A 19,174-nucleotide genomic window follows, 5' to 3' on the forward strand; every position below is an offset into this window, starting at 1 on the left:
ATACATATACATATACATATGTATGTATTTATGTAGTATATCCCTGTTTTAACATACCATAAAAATAAAACTATATTATTATCCATCAACATGAACACAACCCTTCCCTTTTTGGTCAGTCTTTGGGAGTTAAGAAGACTAAAAAGTGAGATAGACTGTAAAAAAAATATTTATTTTTTTTCACATTCACTTTGAAACTTCTTTATTTTGGTTAGGAGTGTGGTTTGAAAGTAAAAAAAAAAAAAAAAATTTTCAGCAGCTTGTTGCTCAGCTAAAAGCTTGGCCCCCTTGGATGTTTGCAGCAAGGAACTTAGAGTTAACATCAATAAAAAGGAAAACCAGCACAAATTTACATGAAATAATTTATTTTATTCAAATGAAGTGAAGGTAATCTTAATAAGTTTATACTAATATATGAAGGTAGTTTATCAAAAAAAAAAAAAAACTTTCTCTGGTCCCCATGTACCAGGTACCCAACTTCAGCTAGAAATTTTATTTTAAAGAGATAAAGAAACTGAAGCAGGAAAGAGACAGAACCAAAGCAGAACCATTCTTGTAAAATTCCTGAAAGGATATGCATATGCATATGTTCTCTGTGTTTCCTTTTATGCATTTACTTTCAAACAGAACATACTAAAGACACATTTTATGAAAAGACATAATTCTTTTAGATCATTTTCTGCACTGTAAAATAATGTTTAAAGTACCTCAATGAAACTGGATAAGTTCAGCTGCTGTGGTAAAATGTTTCAGGCAGATGGAGCCAAGTATGAGAATACCTTTCTACCCATCTCTGTCTGAACTGAAGGGACATTATAGCTGATAAAAGCCTCAGAGTGCAGATCATGGAAACTAATGCACTTTAAGTATATCCTCTTTGACACACCTGAAGTCTAACAGCAGCAGAATAATGTGATAGCAGACTTTAACATTAATGGAAATGCCTTACAAGTGCAGTGTTAATATTGAGATCTTCGTGTTCTCTGAATAGTTGGTAAGAATTTCTCTTTAAGATTTGAGTTAAGACACTTAATATTCAGAACACAGAATTTGTTAGACAAGTGGTTTTATAGTGATGTATTAGGAATATAATAACCTTAACACCACAGCAACCTTGTTAAGCAAATTAACAAGGTTGCTACTGATTTTTTAAAACTTTTTGAAATATTCCTCTACATGAGCTCTGCAGCTTAAACCTATAGTTTACAGAGTAAACATGCAGAAATAACATTACTAAATCTCATGCTTTGCCAACCAGATACTTTCCTCCCTTTGGGATGATAAGTCCTGTGATCAACAGAATCACAGGCTGTGGTAAGATCTACCAAAATAAGACTGTAATTCTGCAGTCTGCAGATATGAAAATGCTACTTGTCCTGGTTTCCCACATTCTCTCTGCTTTATGATGTCAAACTTCTACATGAGTGGTTTTGCAATTTTCACCTTTGCACTTACAAACAGGTTCCTGATATCTTCTCTAGCCTTTACTGCTAAGTTTTAAAAAGAGATTACAGATTTAGATATATGAAGTGGTAAATCTTTAAATTTAATGAATCACATGTATTACAAGTTAATAATAGAACCTAACAAAAAGCTTTTACACAAATAATGATAATATAATTAAAGCTGCAAACAGCTTTAGAGGCAGCTCAGCGCCGCTCTGGCTTCATGGCAACTGCAGGAGCTCTAGCAGCGCCGCCCGCTCGCTACCATCAATGTTCTCATGCAGTTCCCGCGCCCGTCCACTAGGCAATACAAACTGATGTGAACAGCATCTGATGATGCACAAAAAATCTGGTGCAGAATGGTTTATGTATTAAGGAGATATAGCTTTTGGAATAACCTAAGGGGCAAAGTGAAGTCAAATTACAATTTAATGCTATTGGCCTCTTTCGAGTCTAACAAATCGGATTATGCATGTTTGATTTAGAGACAACTGTATGCAAACAGCTAGGGATTAGAATTTGTCTTTCAGCCATGCCACTCGCCAGCAGCCAGTGTTGAGAGGATTTACCATCATTTTGTTCTGTTTCAGTAAGCACAGGTTGAAATCTGCATGAACCATATAGTAAAAGGAAGAAAGTTCCACCAAGAGAGCAGAAAAACATGTGACTTACTGTTGAAAGGGGGCAGGGTTAAGGTGATGTCATTAATTGACCATGTGAATGTGATGGGATCGGGTGATGACATAAAGAAAGTTTGATGCAGGGGGGAGCTTATGTGGGGAAGTTATTCCACCTTGATGTTTCATGGTGAATGGTCAGATCTGAGACTTGGCCACCCCCACACACTTTGATGCAGATATATATAGACATATATATAGATATATATAGATATCAATCTATATCTATCTAATGTTGTGATTATGTTGTCTTTGGTTGGGTGAAAAAACTCCTGCCTAAGATCAGCAGCTGTTAGCGATAAGTAGCACACTGCTAGCAGATGTTTAGTACTACAGAGCAGAATGCTGACGACGTTGTTTCTCCCTACATCCAGTGAGTGGTGGAGGTTGCTACAATTGAAAGAAGCCACACAGGCACACCCGCTAGAAGAAAACAAACGCACCCAGTACACTTTCATTCTATTGGCTGAGAGGTTGCCAGGCGACTGTGCCAAAAGGTGTTTTCAAAAGCAAGCAGAGAGTACAAGCAGAGACTATGGGTGCGTTCACACTGCAGCTTGAAGTTACCCAATTCCAATTATTTTGACATAATGCGACCTGTATCCAATCTTTTCATGGCAGTGTGAACAGCACAGGTGGATTTTTTTTCGAATGTGACCCATATCCGACATGTATCCGACCTAACGTTCAGGTTGCATTCATCCAAACTGAACATCACTGATTGAGGAGAAGTTTTGAGTACAAGCGTTACAAGTTTTGAGAAGAAAGACATGAAGTCCTACTTTCAAAATGAAAATCTAAGCAAAAGTATTAAAAGTTTTGAAAACAAAAGACATGAAATCCTGTTTTCAGACTGAAAATGTGTGCTCTTGGACTATGGCAGAAAAATTCTTCCTTACCTATCAATATACACACGTACTGAATTTCATGATTGTTGGTCAAAGCAAGGCTTGGGGTTCATTTATTAAATATTCTAGGGGGTGCTGTGAAGAAATTAGGCCACAGTCACCAAATATTGGACTGCTTTCCTGTTGGGGGTTGGACAAGGATCGATCACAGTGAGTTTGGTGGAGCTCAACTGAAATATGTGGAATTTAGAGCCAAACATATGGCGCTAAATTCAACTGTGACTTTACCGTGCCGCCAGGCCACGCCCTCTACCAAAAATGTTTTGTGCTTTAGGGAAAGTGACACCAACTAGTTATCTGTCATCTAACGCAAAATCATCTTGATAAGATGAAGGGGGTTAGAGACAGAGCTTTCCAAGTAAAAAAAAGTCACTTCCTTCCATCATCTAAGGCAGGCCTTAGATGATGTCATACTATGACAACATAGGATCATTAAGCATTAAATCTGCATCACTCATGCCAAGTTTGGTGCCAAACTTTGCCAAACTTCTTTGTATGTGAAAGTTATAGCATTTTGTTTGCTTTGCTGAGTTTCCCAAGTTCACCGCTTGGCCATTGCCCCTAAGCATGCTCAAAAACTCACAATTTTGATAACTTTTAATGTCCCACCACTTATCTGCATCCTGACCAAAAATAATGTTGATAGCTGAAAATCCTTAGGAGGAGTTTGTTAAAGTTTGAGGTGTGTACAAGCAAAACTTTGCCTTTTGGCCCCAAATGGGGCACATTTTAGGGAGAACCTCCAAGAGACTTTTTTCTTGATTTGGTAGGATGTAACTGCTTACCAAATTTCCGATCTCTATGATGTACAGTTTGTCCTATCTCACGTTAGGGTGCAGTTTGGCCACACCCACTTGTGATTCCATTAAAATTGTCAAATTATTTGCGGGTACAATTTTGGGCAAAGTTTGGTGAATGTTTGAATACACATAGGCCCCCAAATTTGCGATTCCGGGGAGAAAAGAATGATAAAAAGAATTCCTTCAGATACAATAGGCCTTCGCAGTGCTTTGCCTAATTCAAATAACAGAGGACATTTTTGATCAGATTATTTTTCTGTTTTATGTCCTCACTTTATTTTGAACTTTGGAGAATTAAACACTCCATATTTTCATGCTCTCTTCTCAAATGATCTCATGCTCCCTTTGGCTTTGCTATTTAGGTGGCTGCAGTATTTTGCTTTTGCTGTCATATTTTATTCTATCATTAGACCAGAAAAGAATTAGCAGAGGCTTTGAGGCCATAGTGCTATCTATGACCTGTGATTCACACAGGCCTGTTATAGAGCAAGAACACCAGGAAAGAGGGAAGGCCAGACCCTGACCTCATTCGGAAGAGATCCTGCTGCAATGTTCAGCTTCAGGATGAAAACTAAGTCAAAACATTTCATTTTATGATCTTATCTCAGGCTGCACAGTGGCACAGTTGGTAGCATTCTTGCCTTGTAGCCAGACTGTTTTTGGCTTCAGGACTGAAAAAGCAATATCCTAACATTATTCTAAGCGTATTGAAAAACTTGTCTTGCTGATCATCATTTCAAATTGCATTGACGTTTCAGTCAACCTCCATCCTTTAGAACATGTTGCAGTTCATAAACTTTAAAACTTACTTAACTTTGACTGTTCATATTTTCCTCTAGTTGGATAAGTTGGATATTGTGCCTATGGTCACTCCAGCATGAACAGCATACTGATCCTGCAGTGGGTTCTGGTTAGGACTGCAGGCTGACTATTCCATCCTCTCCACTCCACTTGTGTTTCTTAACAGTGAGGCTGATAAATTAGCACACTAAGTACTATTTTGTAACTGCTATTCTTAGCAGATGACCTGAAGAACTGTGTGATAGCATCAATATGTTGAGATGGTTCAATTGCCTACATGCCACGAACTTCCGTTTTAGCGCTTCCGCATTTTCTAGCCAGATAGAACACTTCCACCACGCAGGCAACAGTATGTCAGCAATGGCTCCTCAGTGGTTGCAGGGCTATTAATGATGCTTATTGACCCTTTGCACGTGATGTCACTGTCTTCGAAACTTGCCCCACTCCGCCATGACGGACATCAAAACAACCTACCTGCTCCTGTAAAGCCTGCCAATAATCGATCTGCTGCAGTTCAAACCGAGCATCAGAATGGGGAAGAAAGGTAATTTAAGAGACTTTGAACGTGGCATGGTTGTTGTTGCCAGACAGGCTGGTCTGAGTATTTGAGAAACTGCTGATCTACTGGGTTTTTCGCACACCATCATCTCTAGGGTTTACAGAGGATGGTCTGAAAAAGAGAAAATATCCAGTGAGCAGCAGTTCTGTGGGCACAAATGCCTTGTTGATCCCAGAGGTCAGAGGAGAATGGCCAGACTGGTTTGAGCTGGCAACAGTAACTTAAATAGCCACTCGTTACAACCGAGGTATGCAAAACATTTTATGCACAAAAAACTTTGGAGCATGTGGAAATGTTTGTTGCTGTTTATTGAGAATATTTCATAAAGAAAATATCTGCACTGCCCCATATTTATTTTACTGTGTACACTTAGCATGATCTACAGCTGTAACTACACTAACGTCTTCAGTGTGGCTTCAGTGTGAACACTTCTGGTGCTAAATTCTAAATGACTGTGGACAATATCTCCATGAGCCCCAACAGCAGTGCATTATACCTAAGCTCTTCTATGTTTTTTTCTTGTGTCACCAGAGGAAACATTTGGTTTGTTCTACAGAGGTTGAAACATTCTAAGTTGAAATTTTGAACAAAGATTCAAAGAGAAAAACACACTAACTGCTGCCCCTATAGTTAGCATAATAAAGCTTATTATAGGTTAGTGTTACTATGCTAACCAATAGTAAGCATGACAATAATCTAAACACAGCCTATTGCTGTGCTCCATTCAGACAGGAAGTCAGACCTGAGGGTGACATTACTCCCAACGTAACTGTGTTCCAGCTGAAGGTCAGAAAACCAGTGGGATTTGAAGGTTGCTGAGTTCAATGACAACTCAAACCGTATTTAGGAATACAAAGATTTTCATAGTGGTTGAAACATTATAAGTTGAAATGAATAGAACTTCAAAGAGAAAACACACAACAGCCCGAGACAAACAGTTAAACTGGATGCTGTTAAACATGAACACAGTTCATTGAAAAATATGTTGAGACTTAATATGCGTCTTGCTTATCTGATATAATACAAAACCAGCAGGAGGCATTTTTGTTGTTGACTTTACCTTTTAAAAATACAGCAACCAGCCTTTTTTCAGTTTCCATTTCAGCTCCAAATTATCACAAAAATGGTGTAATGAATCAAAAATTATTAATTACGATGTGACAAAAAAAACAATATGAATCTGAGTGTTTTGGTACATTCTGCTTTTCAAATATGTTCCTGTTTTCTTCTTTCAGTACAATAAATAGCATTTGTTTATGAACTCACTAAGAAAGTGAGCCAAATAATAAATAGAAAATAAATGTGAATGGGATTGTTTATTTTTGTCCCTAATTAGCAGATGTCCCTGCCCATGGCACAGCTTATTGCTTATTCATGTAGTGAAGCAGAAACACATTTAAAACATACCAACCACAGCTGGAAAAGACTGGTGTCAAGGACACTGCTGCTTTAGATGCATTACCACTCATTCTTCTTTGATGATTGTTGATCAAATTTGTCCCACCGTCACACTGAAGACACAAATGCATTACAAATGCGTTCATATTCTGAGCTCTCTGCATTATTTATAGGTAAAGTTTCTGATTTCAGTATGCTTGCAGCTTTCTTATCAGTCCTTTTCAATTGATAGAGCAGTGGCACATTACTATCATATTTATTCAAAACAATATAAAGCAACACTGCTGACAAAAACTACTTTCTAAAATATTCTTGTGTTTTTGCTTTTTTGTCACATGTAAATATGTTAGCTCATCAAATAAGTATTCATCTTGGATAAATGTAAACTGAGTAAATCTAAAATGCACTTTTTAAGTGATAGGTTTAGTACTTAACCCTTGTGCGTGCGAGGACTGAGGCAAATGATACAAGTGATACGGGTGTGGGGTCGGTTGGACCCCATTTCTAAACACAAGGATTAAAAGGGACATATGCAAAATCCTCTTTTTTAGCCCTTAAATACATTGTTTGTGGACTTTGAGTGTCTAAGAGTGCAACAAATTTAAATGTATTCTCTCTCAGTGCTGCACAGATATTGTTATATTTTGTTTGGGTTATATTTTCCATTCTGTTCATTTTTGTCTATTCCCTATGACATTTTCTTGTATAAGATGTTGCCACATTTGTTGTGTAACTGCCTTCTGCGTAGTCAATTTTGTCAATTCGCCATGTTTTTCCATACATCAAACTTGAAGTCCAAGTTCAGCTATCCTGAAGTTGTGAGCAGACAAGTCAAAATGTTCGAATCTAGTGTGTATTAACACACAAGACACGCATGGGCTCTACAGTTAAACTACTCTTCATATTGTAGGTCATTGGTACAGATGGAAAGGGTGTAAATACAAATACAATACTTTATTTGAAGGGGTGTGCATAAAGACTGACATAACACTGTCATGAACATGAAGAAGTCTTTATGAATGATTATGACAGATGTCATGAAGTGTCTTTCAGTAAATAATGACACTTTTAATGCAAAGTTGCTCTAAAAGTTGCATTAAAAGTCTATTAAAAATGCCAACTTTGCATTAAATTGTCATTTACAAAATCATGCAAAGTTGATACTTTTAATGGACTTTTAATCCAACTTTTAGAGCAACTTTGCATTAAAAGTGTCATTATTTACCGAATGACACTTCATGACATCTGTCATAAACATTCATAAAGACTCCTTCATGTTTATAACAGGTGTTATGTCATGTTTATGACTGTGTCATATCAGTCTTATGCACACCCCTTCAAATAAAGTGTTACCAAATACAATGATAACACCATTCCCATGCTTTCATTAGAATGTGTGGCTCTGGAGGTTCATCTTTCTCTTGCTCTGGGTCAGACTCTGGCTCCAACATTTAAGGTCTTGCATTGACATCTTTAATTAACTTTGGAATAAAATGTTTATAATTATCTGCAGATAATTATATCGCTCCCATCCAACTACAGAAATGGCCAATATAGGAGTGAGTGGGATGCTGCGACCTGGACATGGGACAGGGCATGAAATTTATCATTCAAATAAAAAAAAACAGCAAAATGAAATGCACCTTATAGCAGGGTAAACAACGGGTTTGTAGAGCTACAATAACAAGGAATTCAGACCAACTTTACAATATATACTTTATATAGTCCGTAAGTCAATGATTCACATGTGAAAAGGAAGGACTTAAAAGCATATGTCCACTTTAAGAGAAAAAAGCTATTCAAACCAAACTAACCTTGTGTGAGTGAATGACTTAGATACTACTGATTCCTCCTTGCACCTCTGTGATACAGGATTTAAGAAGCAGCCTGACTCATTATTTTGTTGTGTGAATTCTCATCCATCAACACTCTGTGTTAGATGTTTGTTTATTTGAAGAATATATTGAATGCATAAATGTCACTTGCTGTGTTGAGTATCTAAAAATCCAGTGATGTCTTGTGATGCAGGTGTTGAAGGGATGTAAGAAGCTGACCATGTCAGTGTGCTCAATGGGTCGCATCCCAGGAGGGTACATGACCAACCAAGTGTACAGCTGGCTGGACCCTCAGGGCCGGAGTGTGTCTCCACCACCTGATAGCCAGGAGGCCGACCTGAGGCAAGGACACGGCATGGAGGAGAGGACGGTAAGACCAATGTTTGATTGCTGCTCATTAGGAAACAAAAATTATAATCTAGTTTAAAATATTCATTATGTTGAATCATGCTAATGTTTGTCCTCCACTGACAACAGTCAGCTTAGATACTAAGCTGACAACAGTCAGCTGAACACATTCACTCTCTAAGGACAATTGTGATGACCTTTGTTGCAGAATGAATCTGTCTGCAAAATGTCACAGTGTCAAAGTCATGCACCACAGGCCTTTGACTGAACCTTGAGAGAAGATTTACACAAAGTGACTCATCTGAAAAACACACCAATGACCACTCTTGTCATGGTGTATTGGTGTCGGACCTAAATGCAGCGTTGAATAGATTTCAAAGATTTAATGAGAATGACAAAACAAAAATATTACACCAAAACACCATCATGAATGTAGGGAGCCAGAGCAGAACAAAAATAACAGGAACCAGGAACAACTGGGAAGTAATGGGATAAGGCAGGATTAAAAAGAGGAACCAGGAAGGACTACGAGCAAAAGAAGGGTTTATATGCTGAGAGGGTGAATGCTGGACCACAAGACCTGGGCTGATGAGCAAATGGGTTGCAGGTGTGAGGGGAGGGAGCAGAATGCAAACTGAGGAGAAAGAGATAGAGAGAGAAAGAGATAGATAGAGAGAGAGAGAGAGAGAGAGAGAGCAAGAATGACAGAAGGGGTGGGGGAGAGTGCACAACAGGGGAACTAGGAATATTTTTCTCTATTAGAGGCATTAGATGAATGAATTATCTGTGACTATCACCTGTTGACAGATACATTACAAAAACAATACAGATTCCAAATAACATGGGAGGCTGGTATAAACAGACTCATCTGTTTGATGAGTCATTTGAAGCAGAGGTCAGAAGTGAAACCATTTTCTTTGACACACTGGTGATAAAGTAACAGTTTGCATTATGTAAGATTTTGCTCCCTAGAGATTTTGACAATATCTGCAAAATATGTATATAGTAGCACAATCTTTCAACTACCACATCTACATAGAAAATGAACTCAGCTACGGTGCTGGCCACATACTGGGCAACTGTAAATGGAAAATGGAATGGGGAAAAAAAAACTTTTAAATAAATGATCTTTTATTGCACTAGAATAAGATCACACGGAACCATCCATCCATTTTCTTTACACCCTTGTCCCTTAGTAAGGTCGGGAGTGGTGCTGGTGCTTATCTCCAGCTAATGTTCCGAGCGAGAGGCGGGGTCACCCTGGACAGGTTGCCGGTCTGTCGCAGGGCAACACAGAGACACACAGGACAAACAACCATGGACACACACACTCACATCTAGGGGCAATTTGGAGAGGCCAATTAACCTGACAGTCATGTTTTTGGACTGTGGGAGGAAACCAGAGTACCTGGAGAAAACCCACACATGCACAGGGAGAACATGCAAACTCCATGCAGAAAGACCGGGACCAGGAGTCGAACCCAGAACCTTCTTGCTACCAGGCAACAGCTCTACCAACTGCATCACTGTGCAGCCTGTCACATGGTACCATTTGGATAAATAATGTATATTTTTTTATTCAAAATCACTGGTTTCACAGTTGTTTGTACACTTTGTACAATCCCATTTTGTGGTTGTCAATTCACATGATGGGATCACACAAAGTGAAAGATCTTTTACTGTCTTTGTTTGCGGAGTTTCTGTAAATCAGGGGTGTCCAATGTCAATCCTCAACACACCTGAATATAATGATGACTTGTTAAAGGCGTCTGCAGAAGACTGACATGCTGAAGAGGTAGTTACAACCAGGGTGTTGAACCAGGGAAAGAAAACTAAAACATGGAGGATACTGGCCCCTGAGCACTGACTGGGTTCCTCTGATTGATATCTTGCCTTCACTTCACTGCACATGTTTTCTTCTTTGAGTATGGGGATTGAGATGGGCATAGAAGAAACTTGATTTTGTGCAGGGAAATGTTTTATGTGCTGATTTGACCAAATGTTTTGAATCATTATCTTGATGTTGTAAAGGACTCCTGGTGCCATGCAATACAATAAAGTTCCCAGAACTTTTAAAATAGAAATGTGCAATTTAAAGGTGCAGTATTATGTGTTTTCCATTATATAACACAATCAAGTAACTATATTTCATTCAGCAAGTACTTAATTACTTTTACTCAAAAATGGTACTTTTACTAGAGTATGTTTTTTGTCCATTTATTTGTACTTTTACTACATTATTTTGTTATTTCTTCACCACTGCTAGTTTGTGGGACAAAACCAGACTTACACAGTTATTGTTAGTTAAATTGTTAACTATTGACAATACTGAGAAGTCTGAATGTGATGTCTTCACCACAGGTTAACCTGAATATGGACAACGGTCGCTCTCTGGGTCTAATGATAAGGGGTGGGGCTGAGTACGGACTGGGGATCTACATCACAGGAGTGGACCCTGGATCTGCTGCTCATGTTGGTGAACTCAAGGTATGCCTCACTCATTTTATAACTCAATATTTGCTTAATATTCAGAGGTCAAATTTATAGAAAATAAAGAAATTTGAAATTGCTCTTTGGAAGGAATGCAAATATAAGCAATGTGGGAGCTCTTACTCTGGCGTCACTATCAACGTTTTACTTGATATTTTCTTAGAAGGATATGTGTTTATTCAGATATTATTTTATCTGAAAATAATTCATTCTTTTATTTAACTTTATTCTCTTGAGAACACGTAGAGCAGAATAGGAAATGTCATGAAATAGACACCAGCACAAGCTATTTACCTCAGGCATAACTTAAAGGTTACTATTTTTATTAATGGTTAAATAATAGTAAATGGCTAGTACTTACATATCACTTAGTTTTCTCGTATTGAACTGGCTTTATTTTCACACTTATCAATAATTTTGTACCAGTGAGGTACAAAAATGGGATGAGCTAAAGCTGGATTTATTAGTGCTCTGTGTCAGTGATATTCAAACAAAACATTCAGTGAGATGAATTACCCCATTTACGCAGAGTTGCAGGAGGCAGTTGTCTGTTTCTGTCAGTGGGTGAAAGGTGGAGAAAGGTCAGGTTAGCATTCACCACAAACAAAAATTAATTTACACACTTGCACTCTAGGACACCTGAGGGTCCAGGAGTTTGTGCTGAATAATCTAATGTCAAAGGGTCGTGGATAGACTGGAGGAACTGAAGAATGGCTGCACATAGAATAAATACAAAGCCAAGGGTCCAACTCAGATGGGTTTGAACCCAGGACCTTTTTGCTGTGTGGCTGCAAGGTGGTGTTCTAGATCTAATGAAAGAAGATTTCTACCTCTGCCTGCTGTCATCAATAATATCTGCAAAAGTACTTGATTCTAGTAAACCTGCAGAGATTTTTGACCTTTGACCTGATGGTGCTTTGAACATCTGAAGCTTGTCTTCTGGTCCCAATACTCACACTGCACCCTTCGGCCCTGGTCTGGGCATAAATCCAGACTGCATTCAGGATCAAAAGACTCAGGGCACATTAATGTGATAATTTGTGTGACTTTCGATTAAATACATGTGAATACATGGCTTAAACACATGCCAATGTATGTGTATATGTATAGAAATATATGTGTTTAAGTGTAGAAATAATTGTGTCTATGTTGATTGGATATTGACTGAGTGTCTGTGAATGAATTTGCCATGTGGGGTGAACAGTTGTTGAAGTGGCTAGAATAGTGGCAGGCCTGCAGCCCACAGCAGCAGGGGCAGCACAGACACTGGTGGCAGGAATAAAAAGGCATACACACCCCTTAAGAAGTGTGTACTAAAAGTGAACAAGGGCTCAAATGTGCAGGTTACAACCATGTGAAAATTAGAGAACTGGGACAGCACGCCTCTGCATGTCAACTTCAACATCCAAAATGGTGGACCGGTCGCTAATCAGGTGTTTGTGCTGCTAAAAGTTTAACTACAACAAGGAAATTGATTTGAAATGTACAGTAAGGGTATTTTCCCAAATAACTAAATACCTTTTTCCACTCCCTCAAAAAATTTAAGAAATTAATTTCATAATTAAATATAGTTTTCACTGGAATGATTCATAATAATTATCAATTCCTGTGCATTTTGTTACTGAGATTTTGAGACAACCCACTTTTTTTCAATTGTAATTTAATGTTTTTGGAAAGATTTTCAAAACTGGATCTTGTACAAGAAATTTAATCCACTTTTAAGTTTTGATATAAAATTTGATCTTCCAACAGGAGATGAAAAGTCAAATTATTACATTAATGACTTAATCCTCTGGCTAAATTTTTATTCACAAAAGCCGCTTTCTAAAAATAACCTCCATTTTTAAACATTTTTTTAAGTAAAATAATTTTATTTAAGAAAGTGCTTAAATGTTAAAACAATATGTTCATAGCTTAATTTAGGACTTGAAATTCCTCTTGCATTTGTGACATTTTTTGCTTCGCTTTCTTCACACTTAATTTGTCTGATCATTCTTTTTTATTTATTCTTTTTTCTACCATATCAAAATTTTAGTCACTGATTTGAGCCTTATCATACTACTTTCTTCTCCACAGACAAACAAAAGCCATATTTCTGCCTTTTAGCTCAAAACGTCACATGCAGTATGAATTGTGGGTAATACGTTTTGCTTAGCAGAAGTGCTAAAATAGGACCCAAAAAGGGCGGGGCTAAAGCCGGATGTGGAGAATTGGGACACACTACACACTCAAACCCTCCAACATGAAGGACACAAGGGTGAAGCAAGGGTAGAAGTGTGACTTTGGGACCGAGCTGTAGTCTCAGTGAGGCTGATGACTTCACCGCCATGACAGCCTTGCTAACCCAGGCTAAGATATTTTCTGTGTGCTTTAAGGTCAACTTCTGCCTCAAAAAACAGGCCACTCTCACTCTGTGCTATTTTCTGTCCTGCCTAAGGCAAGAAAAACAGAAGCCAGCCTTCCTACCTGTAAACAATATTTCTTTCATCATGATATCACACTGTGTCCTACATCGAAAGAAGAAATAAACAGCTTTCTAGTTAGAATCTGGGATTATTCAAACTAATTGGGGCAACTGGAACAACTGGAACTTCTCCATCCCCGCCCCCTCATCACGTTGCTCCTTCCAGGGACTACGCTCACAGGCTTCTAAGGGCCACTCATTCTTTCCTATGACATGGTGAAGAAACCTATCAACATGTCCTAAACTAGAAAATGAACATAACAGTTTGAACTTACTTTTAAAATTTTAAAATGTACATTTTTTGTAGTGGATGCATTTTTTTTCTACAACGTTTCACTGTTGGCTATGTATTATTTGACAGTCGAGCAAAAACACTCCTCATAGCTCTGATTGGTTGATTTTGTTCAGGAGCGACATATTTTTCTAAATGGGAGAAATGGGAAGAGGCACATAGACTCAATTTTTTTCACAGATAATTTCTCTAATTTTCTATGTCCAGGATATAATGAGATTTTTAACAAATATGAAAATAATATATCTTCAAAAAAGTTACATACTACAGTTTTAAGGCTCTGGATGTTGTAGGGTTGTGTTGGTTGATGGACTTTGGGAGTAGTTTCCCTGGATTGGTAGAGCAGGGTGATGGTCCCCCCCCTCATTGAAAAGGGGGGACCACAGAGTGTGAGCTAACTACAGACAGGTCACACTCTTAAGCCTCCCTGAAAAGGTATATTCAGGGATTCTAAAAAGGAGAGCATGTCGGACAGTCGAACTTTGGAGCAGTGTGGTGTTCTTCCTGGTCATGGAGTATTGGACCAGTATTTTGCAGATGATGTGGTCCTGTTAGCTTCATCAGGTTGTGATGTACAGCTTTTGCTGCAGCAGTTCACAGTGTGAAATGGCCAGGATGAGGGATGAAGATCAGTGCCTCCAAATCTGAGGACATGGTCCTGAGCTGGAAAAGGGTAGAGTACCTTCTTCGGGTTGGGGAGGACGTTTTTCCCCAAGTGGAGGAGTTTAAGTATCTCAAGAAGAGGGAAAAATGGACATCGATAGGCAGATTGGTGCAGCATCTGTAGTGCAACGGGTGCTTCACCAGTCTGAGAGCTGAGACTAAAGGCAAATGTCTTGATTTATCGGTCAATCTACGTTCCTACCCTCAATTGTAGTCATAAGCTTTGGGTCATGACCAAAAGAAAGAGATCACAGATACAAGTGGCCAAAATTTGTTTTCTCCATAGGAGGTCTGGGCTTGAGAAGCTCTAGGGCAGGAGTGCTCAAGTCCAGTCTTGGAGAGTTACCGTCCTGGAACTTTTAGATGCATCCTTACTCCAACAGACTAGGATCAACTTTGAACTGGCCTGGTAATGGATCATTCATTTGTTTCAGGTGTGTTGGAGCAGGGATGCATCTGAAAGTTGCAGGATTTTAGCTCTTGAGGGGTGGACTTGAGTACCCCTGCTTTAGGGCAAGGCCGTTCATCTGAGAGGCACTCAGAGTTGAGCCGCTCCTTTTCCACCTCAAGAGGAGTCAGTTGAGGTGGTTCTGGCATCATGTTGGGATGTCTCCTGGATGCCTTCCTGGTGAGATGTTCCAGGCATGTCCCACCAGGAGGAGACCCAGAGGAAGCTGGATGCTGGATGGACAATGTTTCTCAGCTGGCCACTCGATCCCGGAAAAACTTAGAGAGGATGGATGGATGGATGGATGGATGGATGGATGGATGGATGGATGGATGGATGGGTGGATGGATGGATGGATGGATGGATGGATGGATGGGTCAGGATATTAACCTCATTAGGTATGACAGAAAATGTGAGTATAAGCCTGCCTTTAATATCCTCTAAACCGCTCTGCTATATTGAACCCATCTGAAATTGTAATTTTAATTGATTTCACACAATCATGTTAGTGGTGAGGAGAAAAATCAATAACTCATCTGTTTCTTCTCTTTTTTATTCTTTGTCTGATGTGAACTCCAGCATTGACCAAAGAAATTGTTCACAGAAAAATATTTAGGTCCAATAATGTATTATTATCTTTAAATCATGTGGGGTGACTGTGACAACAGTGGTAGGAGTTTGTCCTGTAACTGGTGGGTTGCTGCTTCAAACCCAGGCTTCAAATGTCTCTGTTGTAGTGTCTGTTCATCCACCTTGCTTGCTATTGGTGCTCAGAAGGCCTGGTGTTCTCTATCAGTTTGCCCCAATGTAGCTCACTATCACCAGTGTGTGAATGGCTGAATGACTATAGTGTGAAAAGATTTGGGTTCTGTGGACTAGATGAAGTCCTACACCCATACAGGCCATTTACCATTTACTATGCAAGCCTGTGGTGGCAGTTCTATGATCTGGGGTTGCTGCATTTTGTCAGGTTGATGTTCAGCAGGATCATGAATCCAAACAATGTGGTTAGCTGACTACCGGGGTATTTCATCAATGGACTTAGTCCAAGATGACAATACCAGCATTCATCAGACTCAGATTGTGAAAGAGTGGTTCATGAAGCATGAGACATCATTTTCCCACATGGACAGACCACCACAGAGGCTGGATTTTAACTGTTGAGTTTCTGTAGGATATGCTTGTAAAGTGGTCAAACTATTCCAACATCAATACAAGACCTTGATGAGAAATTCATGCAGTACTGGATTGCCAGAAATCTTTTGACATTACAGTATTGAAACCATGCCACAATAAAGGCATGTTGTATTAAAAGCTTCCAATGAAATATTAGTGTCTGACCTGTTTTTGGTGATGACTTTTGACCAGACAGGCATTGTATGTATATACTACCTGCTGTAAGTATTGCTTTGTATATATATATGTTGTAAGTACTGGTTCCAAAGGTTTTATGTTTTGAATTATTTATAATTGTAAATGCCTCTTCTGCCTCAATTTTGTTTTATTATATAGTTATTATCTTTATTACCTTTTTATTTAGTTTTTTTATGACATGAATTAAAAAAACAAAATTTTTTATCTATCTAATTGAATGATTTTTACAAATTAAAGCAGATGATGCTATGATCAAACTCAGTAATCAATTAATCTTTTTACCAAATGATTTTTTACTCTGACTAGTGCAATTTTTGGACGTCTACTTATTATTTCTGGTTGAGTAAAAATACATTGAAGTCATTTTGTTCTTATTTGAGTACAGTTTGTGGTTTCTCTACCCAAGTCTGATTGTGATCTCAATCTGATTTGTGGTGTTGGGTTTGTATCCCTCACTGCTACATTCTTTGGAGCATCCACTCCTCCCTGCTGTAGTTTGTTTCTGTCTTTGCTTGGTTGTTCTCATTTTGTCCGCTCTTGTTTTATTTTGGAGCTTTTCCACAAAACTTTGATGTAGCATTTGATAACAATTTTCTGGTTCCCGTGCAATACTCTAACCTAACCTTAATGTTGTTTCACAATAGCAGTGACATAACCACAGGGATTTGCTACACAGACTGACTGAGACTTGCTTTATCCTGCAGCCTGTTTTTTGTGCAGTAAGCAAAAAATATAATGTTTTTCATTCAATGTATTTTAGTTTTCTTTTACTGATTATCATCAAAGCACAATTAACCCTACAAACTTGAAGTTCATTTTAATAGTTTAACTATAAACATTATTTTGAACAGATTTTGTCACAGTAAGAATATCTGTGACAATTTTATTTATGTTGACTTTAGGTGTATGAAACCATTTGAGTGGTTTCCATCCCTGCTGTTGAAGTACCACTATCCTGTATGTTTTAGGAGGGCAGTAATTAACACATATTCAATATGTTAATCACACACCTGTATATGTGATTAACATGCTTTCAGCAGCACCTCATAGCTGTCATGCAGCTATGAGGTGCAGCTACATCTAAAACATGCAGGGTCGAAATACTTGAGGACCAAAGTTGGGGACCACTGATCTAGATTACATTTGTGGTCTTTTTAAATAATTTTTCAATAGTTTTATGACCACTGAGTTGGTGTGACCTCTTAAATCCTACTCTTGCAAAACCCTTGCAAATTTACTGTATTTTACTGTACTTTAGATATTATAATAATACACATAAAACAAAATCTGTAGCATTTGTCATTTAAAGATTTGCTTGTGCCTTTGGTACAGTATTTGGCACTGTTAAAATACTAAAATGATGTATTGTGTAACATTACAGTTAGAATGATTGTAAAGAGCCACAACAAATCCAGCAATAATATTTGAACTTAATGTGCTGTTGCAATGGTAGTGGAGTTGTGACACAATTTGATCACTGATGCACACCTGTGTCAGTGTAATAAACTGTCAGTATATAGTAGTGCTTATATCACTGTTCAGTGATTGCAGATAGGAATGATGAAGAATGCTAAACACATTGGCTGGTGTCTGTGATGTATTCCTCTGTCACACTCTCTGCTGATTGTCTAGCTTCTGCAGCATGATAATTAGCTTCATCCAGCATTGGCCTCTATGTTTATGTCTGTTGGAGAGAGAGACAAGGAAGGAGACTTGGCACCCTCCAGATGATAAATGGATTTGTAAAGTTAAGAGAGCTTTAAATTCCAAGCTCATTGTTTTTAAAACTGTGACTGAAGGTCATTGTGGTAGTCATTTGTTTTCTGCAGCATGAAACAGGGAAAATACACTGATGTTTTTGCATTGTTTTTTTTTTTGTTACTTATTTTTGTTATGGTTTCTGAATTGTAATTAGGGGAAACTAGTAGACTCAAAGTCATCGTTAACAGAAAATGTGCTTTTTTAAATAGAAGGTCCTCTGCACTAAAACTTCTTAAATTCAAATATATCCTTAAAACTTTCAAAGGACACAGAACTGATTACAAACTGTGGTTATTTATGAAATATGAAGCCCACATAAAAAACTGGGTGTCATTTCATACACCATAATACACATTAAAAAAAAAATAAATAAGAAATCACTGAAATAATTTCTTCCATATGAAGAAATTCTCTCTCCCCCTCTCTTTTTTTGAAAACCTGATTTTATAACTTTTCTTAGCAGCATAGTAACAGCCACAGTCGTCCGTGTCTTCCACGGACTGCTGCTGAACAGCGTCACTCTCAAGCAGCTCCAAGCAGGAACGAACCATTTCATGCAGATAGGGGGGTTCAGGGAAAATATGGGAGTGTTTGTTGATTTGGGAGTGGGAACATTGAATTTTTACTGCTAAAACTAATCTTTGAAAATACAATATGATTAATTTTGTAATTGACAGGGCGACAGAGAACGCTGGTGGACCAGTGTGGCCATCGGTGTTGCCACCATTGTTTTTTGTTTGCTCGTTTGTTTTTTATTGTGATTGCTCACACACCACGTGCGCACATTTGTGTCACACAGCATTAAGTCAGCACTACAAATGGAAATGGATAACATACATTTCAACAGTGGTGGAGAAAGTACTCAAAAAATGTACTTAAGTAAAAGTACAAATACACAGTCAAAAATGTAC

General features: G+C 38.2%; 1 protein-coding gene across 2 annotated transcripts in view; it reads left to right on the forward strand.

Moving 5' to 3' along the window:
* whrnb (whirlin b) overlaps positions 1 to 19,174 on the forward strand; it is a 61,246-nt gene that overhangs the window by 15,767 nt on the left and 26,305 nt on the right. For both annotated transcript variants that reach the window (XM_015039176.1, XM_015039177.1), the window contains exons 2-3: positions 8,617 to 8,793; positions 11,133 to 11,258. In XM_015039176.1, coding sequence (XP_014894662.1) covers positions 8,617 to 8,793; positions 11,133 to 11,258 — 303 coding nt within the window. The remainder of the gene's footprint in view (positions 1 to 8,616; positions 8,794 to 11,132; positions 11,259 to 19,174) is intronic.

This window comes from Poecilia latipinna, unplaced genomic scaffold (assembly GCF_001443285.1).
Source record: "Poecilia latipinna isolate Pla-1442-1.1 unplaced genomic scaffold, P_latipinna-1.0 Scaffold463, whole genome shotgun sequence".
In the NCBI taxonomy this organism is placed as follows: domain Eukaryota; kingdom Metazoa; phylum Chordata; class Actinopteri; order Cyprinodontiformes; family Poeciliidae; genus Poecilia; species Poecilia latipinna.